The sequence below is a fragment of the Sylvia atricapilla genome, chromosome 3, assembly GCF_009819655.1.
Source record: "Sylvia atricapilla isolate bSylAtr1 chromosome 3, bSylAtr1.pri, whole genome shotgun sequence".
In the NCBI taxonomy this organism is placed as follows: Eukaryota; Metazoa; Chordata; class Aves; order Passeriformes; family Sylviidae; genus Sylvia; species Sylvia atricapilla.
In genome coordinates this window covers 57,574,833-57,593,656 of record NC_089142.1, presented here as the reverse complement: position 1 = coordinate 57,593,656, position 18,824 = coordinate 57,574,833, and the positions used below count along the sequence as shown (strand labels likewise).

Here is an 18,824-nt window from a genome sequence, read left to right as displayed (position 1 = left end):
ATGAATTTAAAATACAATTAGGGTATTCTTCATCAGTGTTTCTGAAGAGAGAAATGAGCAACAAGTTCATGACAGACTTCACACTCAAGGAAGTCATCTTTCTGTCACAAGGATTTCCTAGTGAGCACCTGTCAATGGAACGGGTCTTGAAATACTTTGCCTGTTGCAGCAGGTCACAAAATATTTGTGTGGTGGGGTTGAGGAGGGCAGCTTTGGGGCTCCTTCAATTTCCTGTTCAAAATTTGTCAAATGCTGTAAGACTAGACCAGGGACATTCCCAGGGAATGCTAACTAGTGCCTCTAGTTAATACTGCCATTTCTTTGAAGGGGAAAAGCCTATGATCCTCAGAAATTTTAGACAGTCTTTAAACAGAAATAATGTATTTCATTAATACTCAGCTGTAGAGGGAAAAAACCCAACACTAAAGACATGAGAAAAATTCCCTTTATGCATATCATACTTACAGTGTGAAGAAGGCTCTCTGTGTCTCTTTTTGAGTGACTACAGAGTTCCTAGGACTAGGATCTAATACCAAGACTCTCACAGGGCAGGGATACTAACTGGGGACAAACCTTGAATGCAGCTGTTTGCTTTTTGGGAGAGTTGTAGCAGACTCTTATCTTCCTAAAGGATTTCCTGTTGCCTACAATTTGTATTCATATGGCAAAACCACAAAACATTCACAGAATGACATCCCATCTTTAGAAACACTGGCTTACTTTGGATATGACCAGACAGAACCAACTCCTGGCCAGACATCAGGCACAATTCCCTAACAATTAGCCTGACTTGTTTCTTCCAATACTGCTTTCCATTGTGAAACACATACCCTCTCATGAGATAAGATTTAACCATGAAATTTTTAGGCAGTGAAAAGTACAAATATATAAACTGATAACCACCCTTCTTAACAAACAGGCATTGAGAGCAAGCATGTGGTTTATATCTCGAGAGAAAGCAGACAAAACAGAACCCAAGTAACTTGGATTGCCTGGCTTCCTGAACCAGAAGAGTCCAGATTTGCAAGGACAGAAGTCAAGCCCAAATTCTTACCACCTTAATTTTTTGGTCATCGTATCATTTGAAGCACAGGCTACATCATGTGCATATGGGAAAACAAGTGTTTACTTCACCTGGAAGCTTTTAAATTTAAATCCATTTTAAATTATTCTACAATAAATATATTACAGGAACCATTGCCAAGATGTACGTAATGGAATTTATTTTAAGACCCACTCCACAAAACCCACAACTAAGAACAGATTTTTTTTTAAATAATTTGTTAACTTTTCATGTCTTGAACTGCACAATTGCAGCTTATTCTGACCAAAGAGATGATCAGAAATTAATGTGGGTACAATTTAAAGAATTAAAGTATCCTGTGTGCTCTTTTGACTGCACCACTAATGGATCTGGGCACAATAGAAGCAGCCTCCCACCTTTACTCCCTTTCCCTGCTCTCCTCAGCTTGCTGACTCTTCAAAAAGTTGACTTCAGGAGTTTGACATATCACTTCAAAATTTTTTATTGTTCACAAAACATTAAAGCTTCTTCCCCTTCTGGTTTATCAGCAAGCAGCATTTCTCCCCTTTTAAAGCTAAATAAAACTACAGGGAACCAATTTAAAAAAGCAAAACAGTAACTAAGCTTTCCTCTGTACACATTAATCTCTCAAGTTTAAATTTAGGATATTGAGGCCTCTCAGCCCACCTCTAATGTCAGTGGCACAGTTTGAAATTACTGCTAGACATGTAACTGGGTACATAAACAACAAAGAATAGTGATACTACTGGCAGGCTTACATTTACTAACATTTGACAGCACCTGTCAAAATTCTTCAGAATCAAGTGGTCAGTAATGGGGAGGTACCTGTGTTGCCGCAACTCAAACAGCAAAATGTGTTTCTATCTTTATTTTTACTACTTTGGATCTTTTGGTTTTAAGGATATGATGAGCACAAGATGAAAGAATGTAACCTTGACATTCTCATCTATCTTAAGAGTTGCAGTCCCGTTTAACTGGTAGCAAGTAATCCATTTTTGTCTCTTATCCTTCCACGTCCTTTAAGTTACTTTGGAAGAAATATGGCTGGGGAAGGGAGTGAAACCAATGAATCTGAAAACAGATTTCTGGCTTGTCACTTGAATAAAGCAGCAAGACAAAAAATGGCAGATATCCCAAAAGAGGGGGAAAAAGCACAGTTGTTGGGATGAAAGTCAATTTACATTTAAGAAACTGTTGAACGATTAACGGTTACTATTACTTATTTTCTGTATACTAACCCTGTGCAGTTGCCAGCAATCTGGATTGTTTCCACGCAATAACACGGAATATATGACAGTAAAGAAAAACACCTCACACCATCAACACCATCACTAAAAAAAAAAAAAACCCGAAACAAGCTATTATGAAACTGGCAGAGGAAGCTACTTTAAACCAGCATTTCTAACAGGACAGTTTTCATTATAACTGTCTTTTTAGGTTGTTCCAATTATTGCAGAACAGCAATTCAACACCTAGTAGGTGCTTTAGTAACAATAACTGTTCTGTTTGGTGACAAAGTCTTCCCATAAAGAAATCTCAAGAGCAGCAATGGTTACCAATCCCAATCTAGAAAGAGCAGGTGCAAAGCATACTGCTAACATTTATAATCACAGAATAATACTTTTATAGTTTTACTCTAGGTCACACACATCTAAGTAAAAGTGTAACTTCTGGCTGGGGCCTTCTCCAAAAACTATTATGGTACTCAAATTATTTCTAAACAGAAAAAGATTATTTAAACCTGCAATAGCTATTTTTAGGATTGGCAGCACACTCTGCTGCTGCTGACAGAAAAATTTAAAAAAACATATTTATGAAGGAGTGTTCAATCGATCTTTTTTCAAGCATTTTATATATACAGCTAAGCCTGAAATAATTAATAAATTCAATAATTAGACACTGTTTATCATTCCTGATAGGAAAAGGAATTTTTACCCTTCAATACACAGAAAAATAGCATGCCACTTCTTTCTTTTCTCTAGCAAGGAACCTTTGCTCCTCCAGAAATGTTTCAACTGTTTTAGATTTGTCTCAATTTGAAAGATCAATTTAGAAATAAATTGATAACATTAGGATTCAGAAGGGCTATAAAGAAACTTGCTGTTTTTCATCAAGATGCATCACATTTGACTGCTTCATGCAAGCCACATTTAGTCTCCCTATTTCGAACTACCTCAAATTGGTGACTTAAAATGTGCACATGATGTGTGAAGCATTATACACATAATTTTACATTGTGAGCAATTTATTGATACAAAAGCAAAAAATGCATCAAACTCAAGTACTATACTTCTTAATTGCTTGAGAACTAAGAACTAGTTAAACTATTGAAAGAGAAAAACAAAAGTAATTCTTTGAAAATGGGATCACTGATATAAAAAAAAAACCTCCGTAGTTTTCCAAACCTCAAGTTTAAGAAGTTCAGGCCACATAAACTTTTTATAATTCGTGGATGACTGGAACACTGATCTTTGGCAGGACACCAGCCAGTCAGGACACCAGGGAAAGCGCTTGGCATTTGAAGAACAAGTTATTCTACTTGTTAATGGCCCAACCTTTGTAATCAGCGGCTTAATCACCATAACATTGCAGCAACTGCATCTTCACTTCTGATGAGGAGCAAACTTTACCGTACTCAAACATTTCACAATGTCCAGAACAGTCTACCTCTCACTGCCCTTCAGTGCCTCACATCAAGACAGTCACCTCCTCCTCCTCCTCCTCTTCACTGAGCTGAGGTTTAGAAGCCCGTCCAGTTTCAGCCTGTTTGCCACTGAGAAAGAAAGTGGGACCCAGCCAGAGTGGCTCAGTGACTAAGGCAGTTCACCAAATTGCTTTCAGGAAAACAGCCAGTTGCTTCCAGGCTGTGGTTTAATGCCCCACTCACTAGCAGAGAACACGAGCTGTGCTGCACACCCCAGGGGCTGCACACAGACTGCCTGCGGCACAGCAGCTTGCTTTGGCTGCTGAGTGCTCAACTTCCGTGGACTGGAGGCTCGCCCAGATGTCCAGAGTTATGACAAGAGTCATTATGCCTCATGACAACAGCCTACAACCCCTTTTTCAAAGGGAGATGTGCCACCCCTCTTCCAGTGTGCACAGGGAAGCCAACAATTTAGCGAGGAGTCAGAAACAAAACATCCAATTTCGTCACCCTTCCACTTAGCGTTTCTCCCATTTTCAATCAGATTTCAAATCTACTCAGGCTTCCATCACTTCCTTTTATAAACACTAGGGTTAAGAATTTCAGATATTGTCTTTATACAGAGACTTCCTCTGCCATCAAGATATGATTTTGGGGGCATTAAAAGCTGCTGCAAAATGAGGCTATGAATATTAACTAAGGTATAATAACCAGGCACAGGAAGATTAAATTACTGGGGATAGTGAGAATATAAAAAGCATGTACTATGTTCTCCCCATTATTTTTCTGGCTTCCAACCATGCTCAGCTAAAGGCCTTTCCTCAGTTTACAGTGGCTCATTTATTCAGAACTGTCTTCTCTGATCTCCCCTTCAACTCATGATTTTTTAAAATTCACAATATCCTTTTGCAGGGAAGTCCACAATGTCCACCACCTTCTGCATAAACTGCCAAGGTCTTTTATGTTCTTTTATGTGCCACCCACTCAGTGTCAGCACACATTTGCACCCATTTCAGCAACAGAGTGATGTTCCATTAAGCCTACAAGTGCACTATCAACAAAGTTGCCTATAACTTCACATGCACATAAGATCTGAAAAAGCTTTAGATAAGATGCTTGATTTTCCCACCTACTTCTGTGTTTCTTTAAAAGCGGTGTAGTAATAATAAAGAGAAACAACTTTCTCCATGAACATGATGCACTGAAAGCCCACATAGCACTGGGACAAAAGGCAGCACACAGCACTTACTAACCCATATGACCATATCCTGGCATTCCTGCCATGAAAGAATCAGCCTTAGCAAAATTTGGAGGTAGTTATATTCATGCTATTCTCTTCATTGCATTTGAAGTGTATGATCCATTGGGCTGTGCTTGCTTGTTTTTCCTGCGCAGTGTTGCACCCTACAGCAGAAATAGGACACAAACCTATGTCAGACGAGTTACAAAACACGAGACTTACCACGGCAGCAACAGAAACAGCTGGCAGGCTCCCACTAGTGCCATCAGGTACACAATGCAAGGAAAACCACTGCTTGTTGCTGTAGGATATTTTACAATGACATAAGCTTGTTGTCCACAGGGATTTGTCCGTGTAAGTGTCTATTTATAAAGTCCAGGTGTAACATTCGTTTCCTTCAGGATGCAAGTGCAAACCATGAAGTCAGTAAGAGAGGATCCAGCTGTGGGAAGTCATGTCTCTTACTTAATGAAAAAGTTGGTGTGGGAAGAAAGGAAGAAGACTTTGCAGGAGTTTAACTTCCTCATGCCTTCTTCAAATATGCCTACTTTTAAGGCACAGAAAAACAACCAGTCAGGCTGACTGGAAAAACTGAATAAAGGTTCCCACATCAATATACATTTTCTAAGTGTTTTGCATAAAGCTATTGCTAAGGTAACACTTGACTGACATCCCAAAAACTTTGAGTTTGGGAATCTTCCAAACAGATACTAAGGCAGACATCACCTCGTTTCTTTGAAGCAAGCCTAGCTATGTTACTAACAGCTATGCAAAGGTATCATGACAAGAAATTAATCCACTATCCACAGGATGAAGCACTTGTATTTTATGACAAAATATTCAGTATCATCAGAATTTTGTTAAGCTAGAAAAAGTTTTAATCCTACAAAACAGATAATTTGAAATGAAAGAATTTGACAATTATTCCCCTAAATTTTTACAAATAAGTAACTCTTCAGCCCCAGATACCATCATGAGCAGCCACCATGAATCACAGCGGCCTCTCTAAAGGAGAGAGGAGGAATTTGTGCAATGGGTGGGGTACCCCTGTCACAGCCTTATTTCCAGTGGTTAACTCTACCAGAAGTTTAAGAGTGACTTTTCAGCAAACACAAGCAGAACAAATGCTAATTCCTTTGCAAGCTAAAACAGAAATACACTCAATCCACTTCCTGGTATTGACATAGTACATTGTTCTAAATGCATCCATTGTAAATAGAATATAATAGCTTTGCCAAAGGAAAACAGTTAAGAAATAGTTATACGTGGATCATGGTAGGAGGTTTTTGTTTTAATTTGTTTGTCTACCACTCCTTGATAGCTAGACAAGCTTCTTGAAAAATATTTTTCCCTGTGTGATATGCACACACTTCCATCTTTGCAACAACCAAATCTCCAGGTCCTGGGTTTTTTTCTCCTGATAGCACAAAGTAAGCATTGACATTTATAAATACAACTGTTGACTCTAAAAGGTTTGACAGAAGAGGTGGCAGAAAAGCAAACAGTCTGCCCACCCACTGGGGACCCTCGAGTCAAGGACTAAGTTACAGTAACTTAATTACAGGAAACTCCTTTTCAATGTCTGCTCCCGTGTGCTGCATGGCTTAACTGGAGGATATTGAGCAGAGGGTCAGGGGCAGGGAGGGGCACTGCTAGGTTAAAGCAACACTGGCTTTTTCAAAGTTTCCAGATAATCAGTTACTTGCCAACACCTTGCTCAACCCAACTTGACCCTGATGATCATAAGAGGTTAATTGTTAGAAACCTGTAACAACAAATACACCTTTTTCTTTTCTTTTAACTGAAAGTCTGAAAGACTTTCTTTGGGAAAGAAATGACTGAAAGAATATTTCTTTGGGAAAAAACCAAACCAAAACAGAAACCAAGCAGTAATAAGATGATATGATTTCTGGAAATAATTGCAAAAGTTCACATAAATGTTTATGCACATAACGAGCACTGATATTTTAATCACAAGAAATGAAACACCCACTTCTCAATCTTGACTCAGTCATACCAGAGAAACATTGCTACGTATCAATTAGCTGTATAAATACTAAGTAAATAGAGATATATATGATCAAAGACTTACTATACTTACTATGGAAGTTTATCTTGTAAATCCATGCTGCAGCAGCCACTGATATATATGCCTGACCATTTTTTTCAGTAAACATTATCAGAACATCTTTGAATGTATTTATTACAATAAACCAACACAAATTCTCATTGACTTCCAGCACTCATGATTTTGTATCATTAGAATGTTTTATCTATAGTAGAGCATTTTCATCAAAACATAAAAACAGGTTTCTTAAGTGCAGAGTCATTACTATTCATTACTTCACCTTTTTTTTAACATCTAAAAATTAGTTCTTAAAAGAGCAATTAAAAACAAATCATCCAGATTAAATGAAATTTTGTTTCAGTAAACACTGCATTTGTTAAAGCACACACACAGAATCACAGAGAATATTCTGAGTTGGAAGGGACCCACAAGTATCACCAAGTCCAACTCTTATGTGAATGGCCCACACAGGGATCAAAGCTGACCTTGGCATTATCGGCATCCTGCTCTAACCAACTGAATTAAGGAGCAAGGATATTTTATAGGGACTCTGGAATAACATCATGAGCTCTTATCATAACAAAATACAATGACAACGGCAATTTGAAAATGAAGATTCAGAATAACCTCATCATTTCAATTAGCTATTAGTTAGTTAGTTATTTAGTTACATTTTATTGTCGGTTTTTGCTTCAAGTGGACTTACGCCAATGCTTTTAGCCTAAGTATTTATTAATAAGGATGACACACAATGTGTGAATCAAAGAGAGCTCAGTCTTTAAAAGACTAGCTGCAGCTGCTTCTCCTTTTGTGTGCAGAGTTCTCCCAGTAACATGTTAAGCTTTACAGTAAATTTTAAAAAGGCCTTCTGCAGTCAAGCATAATTTAATACCCTTTACAGGAAGTGAAATGTCTTTCTCTACTATTATTGATGCACTTCTTGAAATCATTATTGCAGCACATTCCTCCATGCCTTTCAAATGCCAAAACTGAGGTTCAAAATCCATGAAAATATTTAAAACTAAATTTTGAGATGTCTGTCTTGAGGCACAGAATAAAAAAGCCTGAACTGTAAGCTTTATTCAAACTAAACCACACATTTTAATTAATAAAGCCCTTGTGTGAGGACAGTAGATCTAGAAAGCAAGGATGTACAAGAGCTACTATAGTTTTGACACAATATTGTCAGAAACACCTCACAATCTTCACATGAAATAGCAAATTTTTATAAAATATTTTAATGACACATCCAGCAGTGACACTGGGGAAAGAATCAAATTAGCAGGGTTACAATTGTTTTCAAAGAATGAATTTTCCCTGAAATCAAGTTCCAGACTTTCAGATCTGGGAATTTAAAAGACCTTGAGAGAAAACAAAATGGTTTGACTGAGCATTTAAAGATTCCACTGATTTAGTGAAAATCACACAGACAATTGCTCCTTGTATCAATCAACCCACATCTTAAATGTCAGCTTTGGTTCTGAAACTCAAGTATGCCACACAAAAAAGAGATGGCTTCAGTTAACAAGATCTCTTTAGCAAATGGGACAAAACGTCTTCTCCAATGCTGAAACCCTAGCAGTGCACTGGTCCTTCTCCATTATTATATATTTTAGTACTATCATGGATGATGGGCTAGGGAGGGATGGAGAGGTTATTCAAAGATAAACATCCATATATTATACTAATTCAGCTCTCTCTTCAATTTACGGCCAGTAAGGGAAACTCAGTTTTTAACTTGAAAAAATTCTCCACAGAATCCCAAAGCTGCTTTTTTTTTTTTTCTTTTTCCCCTCCCCCAGTAATAACAAAAAAAAAAAGGAAGAAAACTACTAACCTTCACTTCTGGGCACAGGCTCTGTAGCACCTGGTGTTTTATCTGGCATCTCTGCAGATGCAGACTTAGTAAAACCTAATGGACAAAAAGCAAAGAAAGAGTTCTCCATCAAAACCAGCACATTTCAGTAAGGCATTCCCCTGCTCCACGGCCCCTGTGAAGGATGGGTTTTCAGCTTTCATCACTTCTATCTTTGTATGTAAGAAGTGTAAACAGAAAAAACTCTCTTAGGATTAACTGCAATACCATTCAACTGGTTGTACTACCAGGCACGCACAAAAGGCCCCTCTCATACCTGAAAGCACTAATTACATCTGGTGAACTTGTCTTTGATTTCATTTTTCTGCCTCAGTTAATTTCCAGTGAGAGGTCTATGAACTGGGATGGAAGAGCTGCTTACACTCAGGTACTGCTGAAGTTAACCACGGAGTGACCATCTGGAGCGTCACATCAGCCTGCATCAAACAGAAAATCCCACTAACTTAAAGATTTACTACACTGTAGAGCATCAATATTTCTTCCAGCACAGCAGTGGACAGGAAAGAAAAGGCTTCTCAGGAAGGCAGTGAACACATCTCCTCTTACAGCAACCTTATGTACCCTCTGTGGTACTGGCCAGTGGTCAACATGTGGCCACCACACACTGGCCTTTGTATCCTCCTTTCTAGCACCTTTGAATATTTTCCCATCACCAGCAACGCTGACACTCCATTTTACACAGGGAAACCTCAAGATCAGATAGGATGCACCAAGACAAGAAAAATCTGAACAAGGATGATTCTCTGCCTGAAGGAGTTTCTGTGCCAAGAGGGACAGGGACTTCACCTCAGCTGACAATTCACACAGCTCAGTGCTGTTCAGAGTGCACAGCATTGGAACTATTCACAGCAGAGCCTTAATTCCTAATGAAGGAATCATCTACTTTCTAACAACACTGAGGCAAAGAGATGGTTTGGCATGCAGTTTTCAAGACAGCCATCAGATCCAGAGTTATGGGAGACCTCCCTGGATATCCCTGAAGCAGAACTGAAATAAATGGCCCTTTTTTCCTCCCTTCTTAAATTACTTTGCTTTCAAATTCATATAGCTTGTTTTGACTCCTATCCTCAGACATAAAATGAGAAGATTTCTGCCCTAGTATCCAAAAAAGAGCTTAGGTTTACATTACAACCAAACTAACACAAAATGTGTAGGATTTCTTAAGCTGTTTAAGTCATAAAATAGTATTTCATGTGTGTTATCCAAGGCAAGTATATTTGTCATATTTAATTCACAAATATGTATAATACTTAGAAACATAAGACACACGTGAGGCTATAATTCACTAGCACATCTTAGGGTAGAAATTAATTTCTGTTTAGCTGATGAAAATTCTACTACATATGATTTTTCTAGATCAGCCAATTCATCTCTACTCAAGATAAAATCCACCATGTCTTACTCAGTAATTACTTTGTTCTTAACACAGATATTTCATCCACACAACAGTACATATAGTGAAGACTGTGAGCTAGCTGAAGATCTTCTCTAACTCCCCCAAATTAATAACTTTAATGCTTATCCACCTGAAGGTCTGGGTTTATGAGTTCATAAACCACAGCTGGACAGTGCCACAAACTGAAGAAACAAGTGTGCCCACAACAGAGGTTTAAACAACTATAAACACCTAGAGGTCTCCAAACTCCTTTAAAAATCTGCTGTAAAACAGAACTTGCTCTCCAGAAGACAATTAAAAAACAAATTTGTTCTTCAAACAAATTACTCAAATTTAATCATGTATGCTTATCATCACTAAGCAGATGGCTAGAATAAATACACCAACTAATTCTAAAACTTGGCAAGCTCATGTCCAACCCTCTGCATTCAGTGATGCACTACATATTCTCTGAACATTGCACCAGTTTATAAATCAAATTCCAGTTATCCAGTGATTCACTAGTAGATAGGAACCAGTTTATCGCACAATGTATTTGAAACAAGAAATTTAATCAACAAGCACTACATTTACTTTCTGTGATTAACTTTAAAATACAAAAAATGTTTTCTTTAAATTTTACATTTTAAGTAAATAACCTCATATCACTTATTCAGGAAACAATATGTTTAAAATGGCAAAAACATGGATATCCACATATTTGTTTTCTGGTTTTGGTTGATTGGAGTTGCATAGACTTGAAGTAAATATGTTAAGTAAACTTCACCATGAAAATACTCACACAGTCACTCACTGACATGTTAATGACCAAAAAAAAAAAAAAAATCAGTAGTCTCAGAAATAATTTTGGGCTTATTTACCAGCATTTTGTAAAGGTCCTAAACACAAGCAAGAAAAAAAGACTTTTTTCCTTGCCTCTTCTGCCCTGATTTTTATTTATATAAGTCAAATTTTTTCTTGTCTAAAGTAGGCCAGCCTTTTCTACTTGGCCTCCTCAGGAAGTGATAGCCTTGCATTTCTGTTATCAAAACTCAAAACCAGAAAGCAATTTTACTGCAAGTAAGACACACCCAAACAGTCATTTATCCGAATTTAATGGAGTTCCTGTGCTTATCCCTTGCTATGGAGCATGACCTATCATTCCCAGTACAAAACCAAGTGGGATTCAAATGGGCGTTGAATGACCTTGTCATTTTTAATAATGGAATAGTAACTTGAAAGCTGGATCATTCAATTACTGCACACAAACCAAGGTATTTATTGAACAGGTTCAGACCTGCCACAGCTACAATAACTCTGTTTCAAGAGCTCACCTGGATAATCCATGGCAATTTTAAAAACTACGGTCCCATTAATGGTTTTCTACAGACTTACCAGTTTAGCAGCTCTGCATTACAAAACATGATAGCGAGGGTGGCTTAACACAGTTACAACAGGTTAAAGGAAGACAGCCTCTGTGCCTAGAAAACTGCATCTTCAGAACAATGTTTAGAAATTCTCAGACTTCTAAAATCCCTGGTCCAGCTGCTAAAGTGATACTGTCAACCCCTAAACCACGTCCCTAAGTGCCACATCTATGTGCCTTATACGTATCTCCACAGATGGTGTTTCCACCTCTTCCCTGGCCAGCCTATTTCAATGCTTGAAAAACCCTTTACATGAAGAATTTTTCTCCCCAAATATTCTTGTCACTCTGTAATGGTTTTCAATAATGAACCAGTCTGAAATTTGTTGCTGCTTTTTCTAACGCTTACAGGAGATTAGTTGTACCAGAACAGTACAACCAGGTGCAAACATGACAAAATCTTCAACACTTTTCCAATTCACTGTCATTTGAAAACATTGCATCTGAAAACTGAGTTCCAGTAATGTGGTACAGAACAGTATTTTATGACTTCTTTAAAAAGTACACAAATCTATATATTTTAAAATATACCTTTCCCCCTTTCTGTCTCATTAATGCAAACCAGTTCAATGCTATTGCTAGAAATTGCAGAATATACAAAAACCTTCTAAAAAAAAAGAAATACAGAACTGTGCTTTTGTTTTCTCTAACACACCAAGTTTTGAAGTATTAAAAAAACATAAGTCAATGTTGAGCATTCCTTTATTGATAAAGTTCCTCCTTTTAATCTAGGAAGGAAATCTCTGACAAAAACTATTCATCAGACAAGGAAACTAAATCTCTCTTTCTCTCTGCAGTAAAGCCAAGCTGGACTCATGTAAAATCCAGTAGAAAAGCAGCATTTGGGGTACAAGCTTGCTAGTAAATGTAAAAGGAAATAATGCTTGCTCACTTTCTATACATATAACTTCCACTTCTCCAGACAATCTTAGTAGTAGTAGTATCCCAAAGTTTTTAAGCATCTTATAAAAACATACCCTTGCAATGTAATTATTGAAGTAGTTTTAATTGACTCTGAATTATCAGGCTCAGCTATTCTAGTTGTCCATGAGGTACCTTGTATTTTTGAATTCATCAGTCAAAACTGCAACCTACTGCTTAGAGCATTTTTTTTACAGAAATCCCAGTAAGAGAACTTGAAATACATATGCATTGATAATTTATGAATAAACACAGCTGTACTGTTTACATTTCTCAGTTAAGCAAAACTCTTTAACAGCAACCAAAACCAGTCAGATGTATGACCATGCATTTTCATGGGCCATAATCAGCTAGGGCCACCCAAACAGGCATTCTGGGAGGTCCTAGTTCAAGAAATATTTTGCTCCTTCCAGTAGATTGATTTGCCTTTAAAACCCTGAGCTGCTGAAAACTGCAAATCAGCTTTAGCATTATGAAAAACATAAGATCCTTTAAACACAGCATCTAAACACCAATAGTGTGCTGTAGGTGAACTAGTAAAACATTCAAATTTCTAGCACATGGGTGGCTAAAAGTACTTTTAAAAAAGCATGCTCACACAAAATATAGATTACTTGTGTTTCACAGAAAAATATATTTCTTGTCTCTTTAATTTACTGTACTTTGCAAAAAAAAAAAAAAAAAAGGAAAAAAACCAAACAAAAAACAAACAAAAAAAACCCCACCACAACAACAACCCACAAAACAAAACACCACCACCAAACCAAATAAAAGAAAACCATCAGTAAGGGTTTCCAACTATTCAAAACCACTGTTAATCAAAGTATCAGGATTTTCAGTTTTAAAGTTTCACGGACAAATTTTCATTGGAGAGAAGACACTTTTGTTCTTTCAGCAATTTATTACTATAATCTCAAAAAAGCATCAAGGCACTTGAAAGAGACTATTGTTCATCACAGGAGTGTTTGCAGATGTAACTATGGAGCCCAACTATGTATTTATGTTGAGCAACGATCATTGCTAACCAAAATCTAAACTGAACCTCCTCCTTCATGTCAAACCCCTGGCCCCTAGTCTACATCTGTTCCAAATAGATGAGAGTGATCATATTTAAGAAAGTTGGCTGGATTTCTTCAAAAGCTTGTCAAATACAGTCACTTTTCAATGACAGACACTGCACTTTTCTGCCATCTTCGATAGGCATAATCAGCACTAATGTCTGCTGTGATGATTTTATTCACAATCAAAATACATGCTTTCTTACAATATTAACAATTTCAAACAATTTTAGCAATTTTTACAGATTAAACAGTCAGTGCTTTATACACACATCAATAAGTGTAAAACGACCAAAGTCCTGAAATCCTACATTACATGTGCAGTTAACAGAAAAGCTATCTGGTTTATTTTTAAACAGTATCTAGATGAGTTCTTCCTGCTGCAATAAAAAAACCCAAAAAAACCCAAACAAACTAACAAACATGCAAGAGGGATAGAAATAAAACAGAAAAACAGGTATTAGCAGGGGTTTTGATATGAAATGTTTTATAAACAAATAAGGAAAATTGGATGCCCAAAGACAGCCTGCACAGATGGCCACCCTTCTTGGATGAAGGGTATCGGATGTTGCATTTCTGAATGCAAGACAACTTACAGAACCCCAAAACCAGCACTCACATTCTCAGGTTTCAGGATGAACCCCGAACTCCAAGGATGGCTACAGTAAAATTCATACTCACATCAATACACTCAGACTTTGACATTTCATTGTTAAACACTGCATATTATCTTTTTTAGAGAATAAGGACATCTGTCCTTGATCTAGTTTTTGGCATTTCTTCGCCTACAAAATCCCCTCTGGAGCAGATGCATTGCTGCTCTGAACCCCATGAGAATAGCTTTGATCCCAGGTCACATAAATGATAAAAACAAGTTAATATGCTAGCACTAACACAGTTCTTTCACATGAACCAAGAAGTGACACTGAAGGAAACCCGAAATAACACTGACCTAAGAGATAGCAGTTATGAGGACATAAACCAAGCCCTCATTTCTACTCCTATTCACTGCCACCCCACTGCCTTCCTAAGTAATACGGCAGTACCTGTTTAAGATTCAAGTGTTATTTCAACTTCACAGTTATTCCTTCAAAATTGCACAGAATTCTAATGGTCCCTTTCATTCCCCTCCAGCAGCACTGTGGATGTGGGAGTGAGTTACAGCTTCCCTTCTATAATAATATCCAACAAAAATCTTCCTGGCTTTTCCCCTCTGCACATCAACACATACCAAAATGTTCCAGCTTTGAGTGGTTTTGCTGGAGCTTGGGGTTCAGATTTTATGGTTTTTCTCGGTAAGATGCTACCTGTTTTGCCGATATTCCCAAACCAGGTCATCCTTTCACCTTCTTCTCCACAGAAAGGCAGCAACTGTGACACTTAAGACAAATGCAGCAAGAGATGTGCTGATCCAAACAAGACCCTCTGATCTATATGAGCAAGAAGGAGCAAAACCTTCTTTACCCATTTGCCCACTGATTAAAGTAACACCACAGTAACATCATTCTCTCTCCTGCCCACTTCTTCAAAACTTATTTCATCTACAGCCTCCTCTGCCTAGTTTCTGGAGCTAATCCATCCATACTGCGGCTCCAATCTAAAATACTTAACTTTTTGCCAGCAGGCAAAGATCAAATCACAGAATTCGTTGTCACTCTCATTCTGGTTTACTGTAATTTACCATGTTTGAACGTGAGAAACATCATAAATGTTCTAATGTAAGGAATGATCAGCCTGTGGTTTCACTCCTCTGTGGTTTAACTGCTACACATATGTCTTCTCCCTCCTCCCATCTCTCCAATAGTTCTGAATCCATTCCCAGTGCTATTCCAAGGTTTTGGGCATGGTTTTCCAAACTCACTAAAAGATCAAGTTCAGCAGCTAATCATCATGTTTCAGTCTCCAAGGCAAGACAGCATATTTTTTACAAAGTAACACCGGATGTGAGGTCTTAGAAGGGAATGTGACACAATATTTTCACAGTCAAACTTTGTCTAGAACTTCCTGAAAAGATGAGCCATACTCCAAGTTTGGTCTGTGTCCAACCACGTTGCAAGGCTCCTCACTTAAAACAGCATATACTGCTTCTAAAGGCCAAATGAAACAAAGAGGAAAACGCCCCACAGGGTCTTGGGGGAGGAGGAAGAGGGATCAAAACCTTGACTGACACTCCCCAAATATGCTTGTGAAGCATATGCTCAAAGCCTAAGCAGGAAGGCATCCACTTTAATTGGTGAAATGTATGTATTCCTTGCATGTATGTATTAACTCTGCGCTGCTCACAGTAGTTTTTCGGCACAGCAGAAACTCTTTCCAACTCAAGTCATCTCAGTGCAGTTTGTAGGAAATTCCTTAGTATAATTAACCATTTGTACCTTTCTGTAAAAACGAACCATTAACGAGTATTTCTGAAAATATTTTTTTAGCATGTTCTCTTCTGTACACGCAGCTTTGCTCAACGCAGGCAGACACGCTGAGCGACGGAAAGGTGACAGAGAACAACCCAGCTCCTCCCGGTGCGGCGCTGGGAAGCCGCGACAGCGCTTTCCCGGGATGCTGCCCGAGAGGCACCGCTTCCCGCAGAGCTCCCGCAGGTGGCACTCGCTGCTCCGCGGGAAGACAGAACTGAGCGCTTTGCAGCACAGCCCGTCTGCCTCCCGGTCAGCGTGCCAGGAGAGGGCTGAAAATCCTTCTGAATCGTCGTGCTCATCACTCGAGTGTGGATTTGGGGTTGGGTAGCCCGACAGCTAAGCCACTATGCCACCTTTTGCTTATTTCAAAATTCCCCACAAGCAGGATGAGCAGAATTATTTTGTAAAGCACTGGGCGTTTTTCAAATTATATACACAAATCGCTTCCCTCATGCCTTTGTACAGTGCAGTTAATCTCAGCAGCTCTTCCAGGTCTTAATTAAAGTTAAAAATCCCCACATTGAACAAAGGGAAAAAATCCATCAAAAGATTATGCTTCACTTACATACGGAAGGTCTGTCACTTCAGACACTTCCTTTTGAATCTAAGCTTGAGAAAACAGACTTAGGTGAAGTGGCTCAGCACAGGACATGCCTGACAGACACTGATGAAAACCAAGGAAAAGCAGGATGAGCAGGTCAGTCCCAAGATATTTAGGGACCTAGAGGCAAGTCTCAGCACAGAGGTTGTGAGTACAGCAGTAGCAAGTCGTAGCTGCCAAGAACAGCTATCGTTATCACAAAATACCATTGTCATCTGCTCAAAGAAATCTGCTACTCAAGAAGCATATAGTGAAGAACACAATGTATTCTAAGCAAAGCATTTTCTGAGCAAATTAAGAACCCTGTGTAACACATTACATGTAGTTACTCTGCAAAAACCAACCAACAGCATAGTTTTCTTCATTGACACTTAGAAAGATAGAGATAAAATCTTCTAACTGAGCCTTCCTTACATTGTTTTCTGATTTCATTTTTTAGATAATACTACTTCTACTGCTAAGTGCTAATTAGGGCCACACAAAGAAAACTGAATTTGAAGCAAATCTATTTGAAAATAAACCAAATGCCTCAACATAGACAAGAATGCACAGTTCAACATCTTTATTACAAGAGCTTACTTCCAGCACCATTAATTTGTGACTCTTCAGTAATGCATATACCAAGTGCAGAAAGCACTATGCACATACACCAGCTACACCACTAAAGAGACTACAGGATTTTAGGGTCCAAGTCAACAGCCAAACTGTGACAGCAGCCAAACTCATGGCCAGAACCCTGAGAGTTGCCAGAAAAGAATACCTGACTTTCCCCTCAACAAATTCTCTGACACTGAATTTACAGTGTCATTTTACCATGTCACCCTAAATACAGTCTCTGAATGTTGGGTTTACAGCTGCACTTCTGCCTTGTTCACCATTCACCCTTCCAGCTGCACACTCCAGGTAACTGTTCAGACTTTGTGGGAAAAATAAGTTTAAAGGTTTTTTTGGGTTTTTTTTTTAATCAATGTTAGGTATGTTGACCGGTCACTAGCATCCCCTCTTCTTGCATCTTTCTCAAGAGAAATACAACTACAAATGCATTAGGTCTTGTACTTTGTTGAAGAAAGTCCAGATGAGGGCCATCAAGTTGATCAGAAGGATGGAGCACCTCTCCTAGGAGGAAACGCTGAGACAATTGGGGTTGTTCAGCCTGGAGGAGGCTTCAGAGTGACCGAACTGTGACCTTCCAGTATGTGAAGGAAACCTATTCCCTTCAGAGAAAGCTGCAGAGGGATGTTTTTACATGTAGTGTAAGAGCAAGAGCATGTAGTGACAGGACAAGAGAGAATTACTTCAAGCTGAAAGGGAAGAGGTTTAGATGAATATATTACTGTGGGTGAGGCACTGGAAGGAGTTGCCCTGTAAAGTGGCAAATGCCCCCATCCCTGGAAGTGTTTAAACCAGATTAGATGGAGCTCTGATCAACCTGGTCTTGTGGAATGGTCTCTTCCCATGGCAGGGAGGTTGGAACAAGATGATCTTTAAGATCTCTTCCAACCAAAGCCATTCTATCATTTCTTTCTAGTGAGCCACAGAGCTTAAACCTCACTACTGGGACAAAAGTTCTGGCTTAATAAACAAACAAACAAACAAAAAATTCCAAAACATTTCAGAGCTGGATGTGAACCTGTCAAACTTCTTCAATAGCAGAGATTGCTTTATTGTGCACATGGTTAAGAAAAGGAAACTGAAGAGGAAAGAATTTCAGCATTGTCTATCGCAGAATTATTCAAATTCCTTTCAAAGCTCTGAACTTTGCTACAATTAGGAGAGATGCTGATTTGGCTATTAAACAATCAGAGAGATGCACACAGGCCAAGAGTTGCTCTTCAGTCATTTTCACATTCTGTCCCTCTTTAGTCTTTTTCATATTCCAGCCTCTGGTTCTCAGCAACTACAGTTTTAAGATTTCTGGTTAAAGACAAGGACTGCTGCTGCTGTTCCACTCTGCTCACAGATATTTAAAAAACCAAACAAGCAAATGAGCAATAACCCAGCTAGCATCCTAGCAATCAACTTTTATTACAATTTCTCTCTTATACAAGAAAAAACAAACAAAACAAACAAAAAACCCTTCAGACTTGCATCTGGCATATATAGTAAAGAGGCCCTGGTACCTGCTTTTATGGGTTGTTAGCCTCCTCCAAATTGTGTTT

The 18,824-nt window shown here is 38.4% G+C and overlaps 1 protein-coding gene across 2 annotated transcripts in view; it reads right to left on the bottom strand.

Moving 5' to 3' along the window:
- PLEKHG1 (pleckstrin homology and RhoGEF domain containing G1) overlaps positions 1-18,824 on the bottom strand; it is a 126,927-nt gene that overhangs the window by 80,990 nt on the left and 27,113 nt on the right. Inside the window, exon 3 of one of the 2 annotated variants that reach the window (XM_066315472.1) lies at positions 8,835-8,909. In XM_066315472.1, the coding sequence (XP_066171569.1) occupies positions 8,835-8,883 (49 nt within the window). In that variant the 5' untranslated portion in view covers positions 8,884-8,909. Of the gene's footprint in view, positions 1-8,834; positions 9,733-18,824 lie in introns of those variants that run through there. The other variant, XM_066315471.1, reaches the window with a different exon arrangement.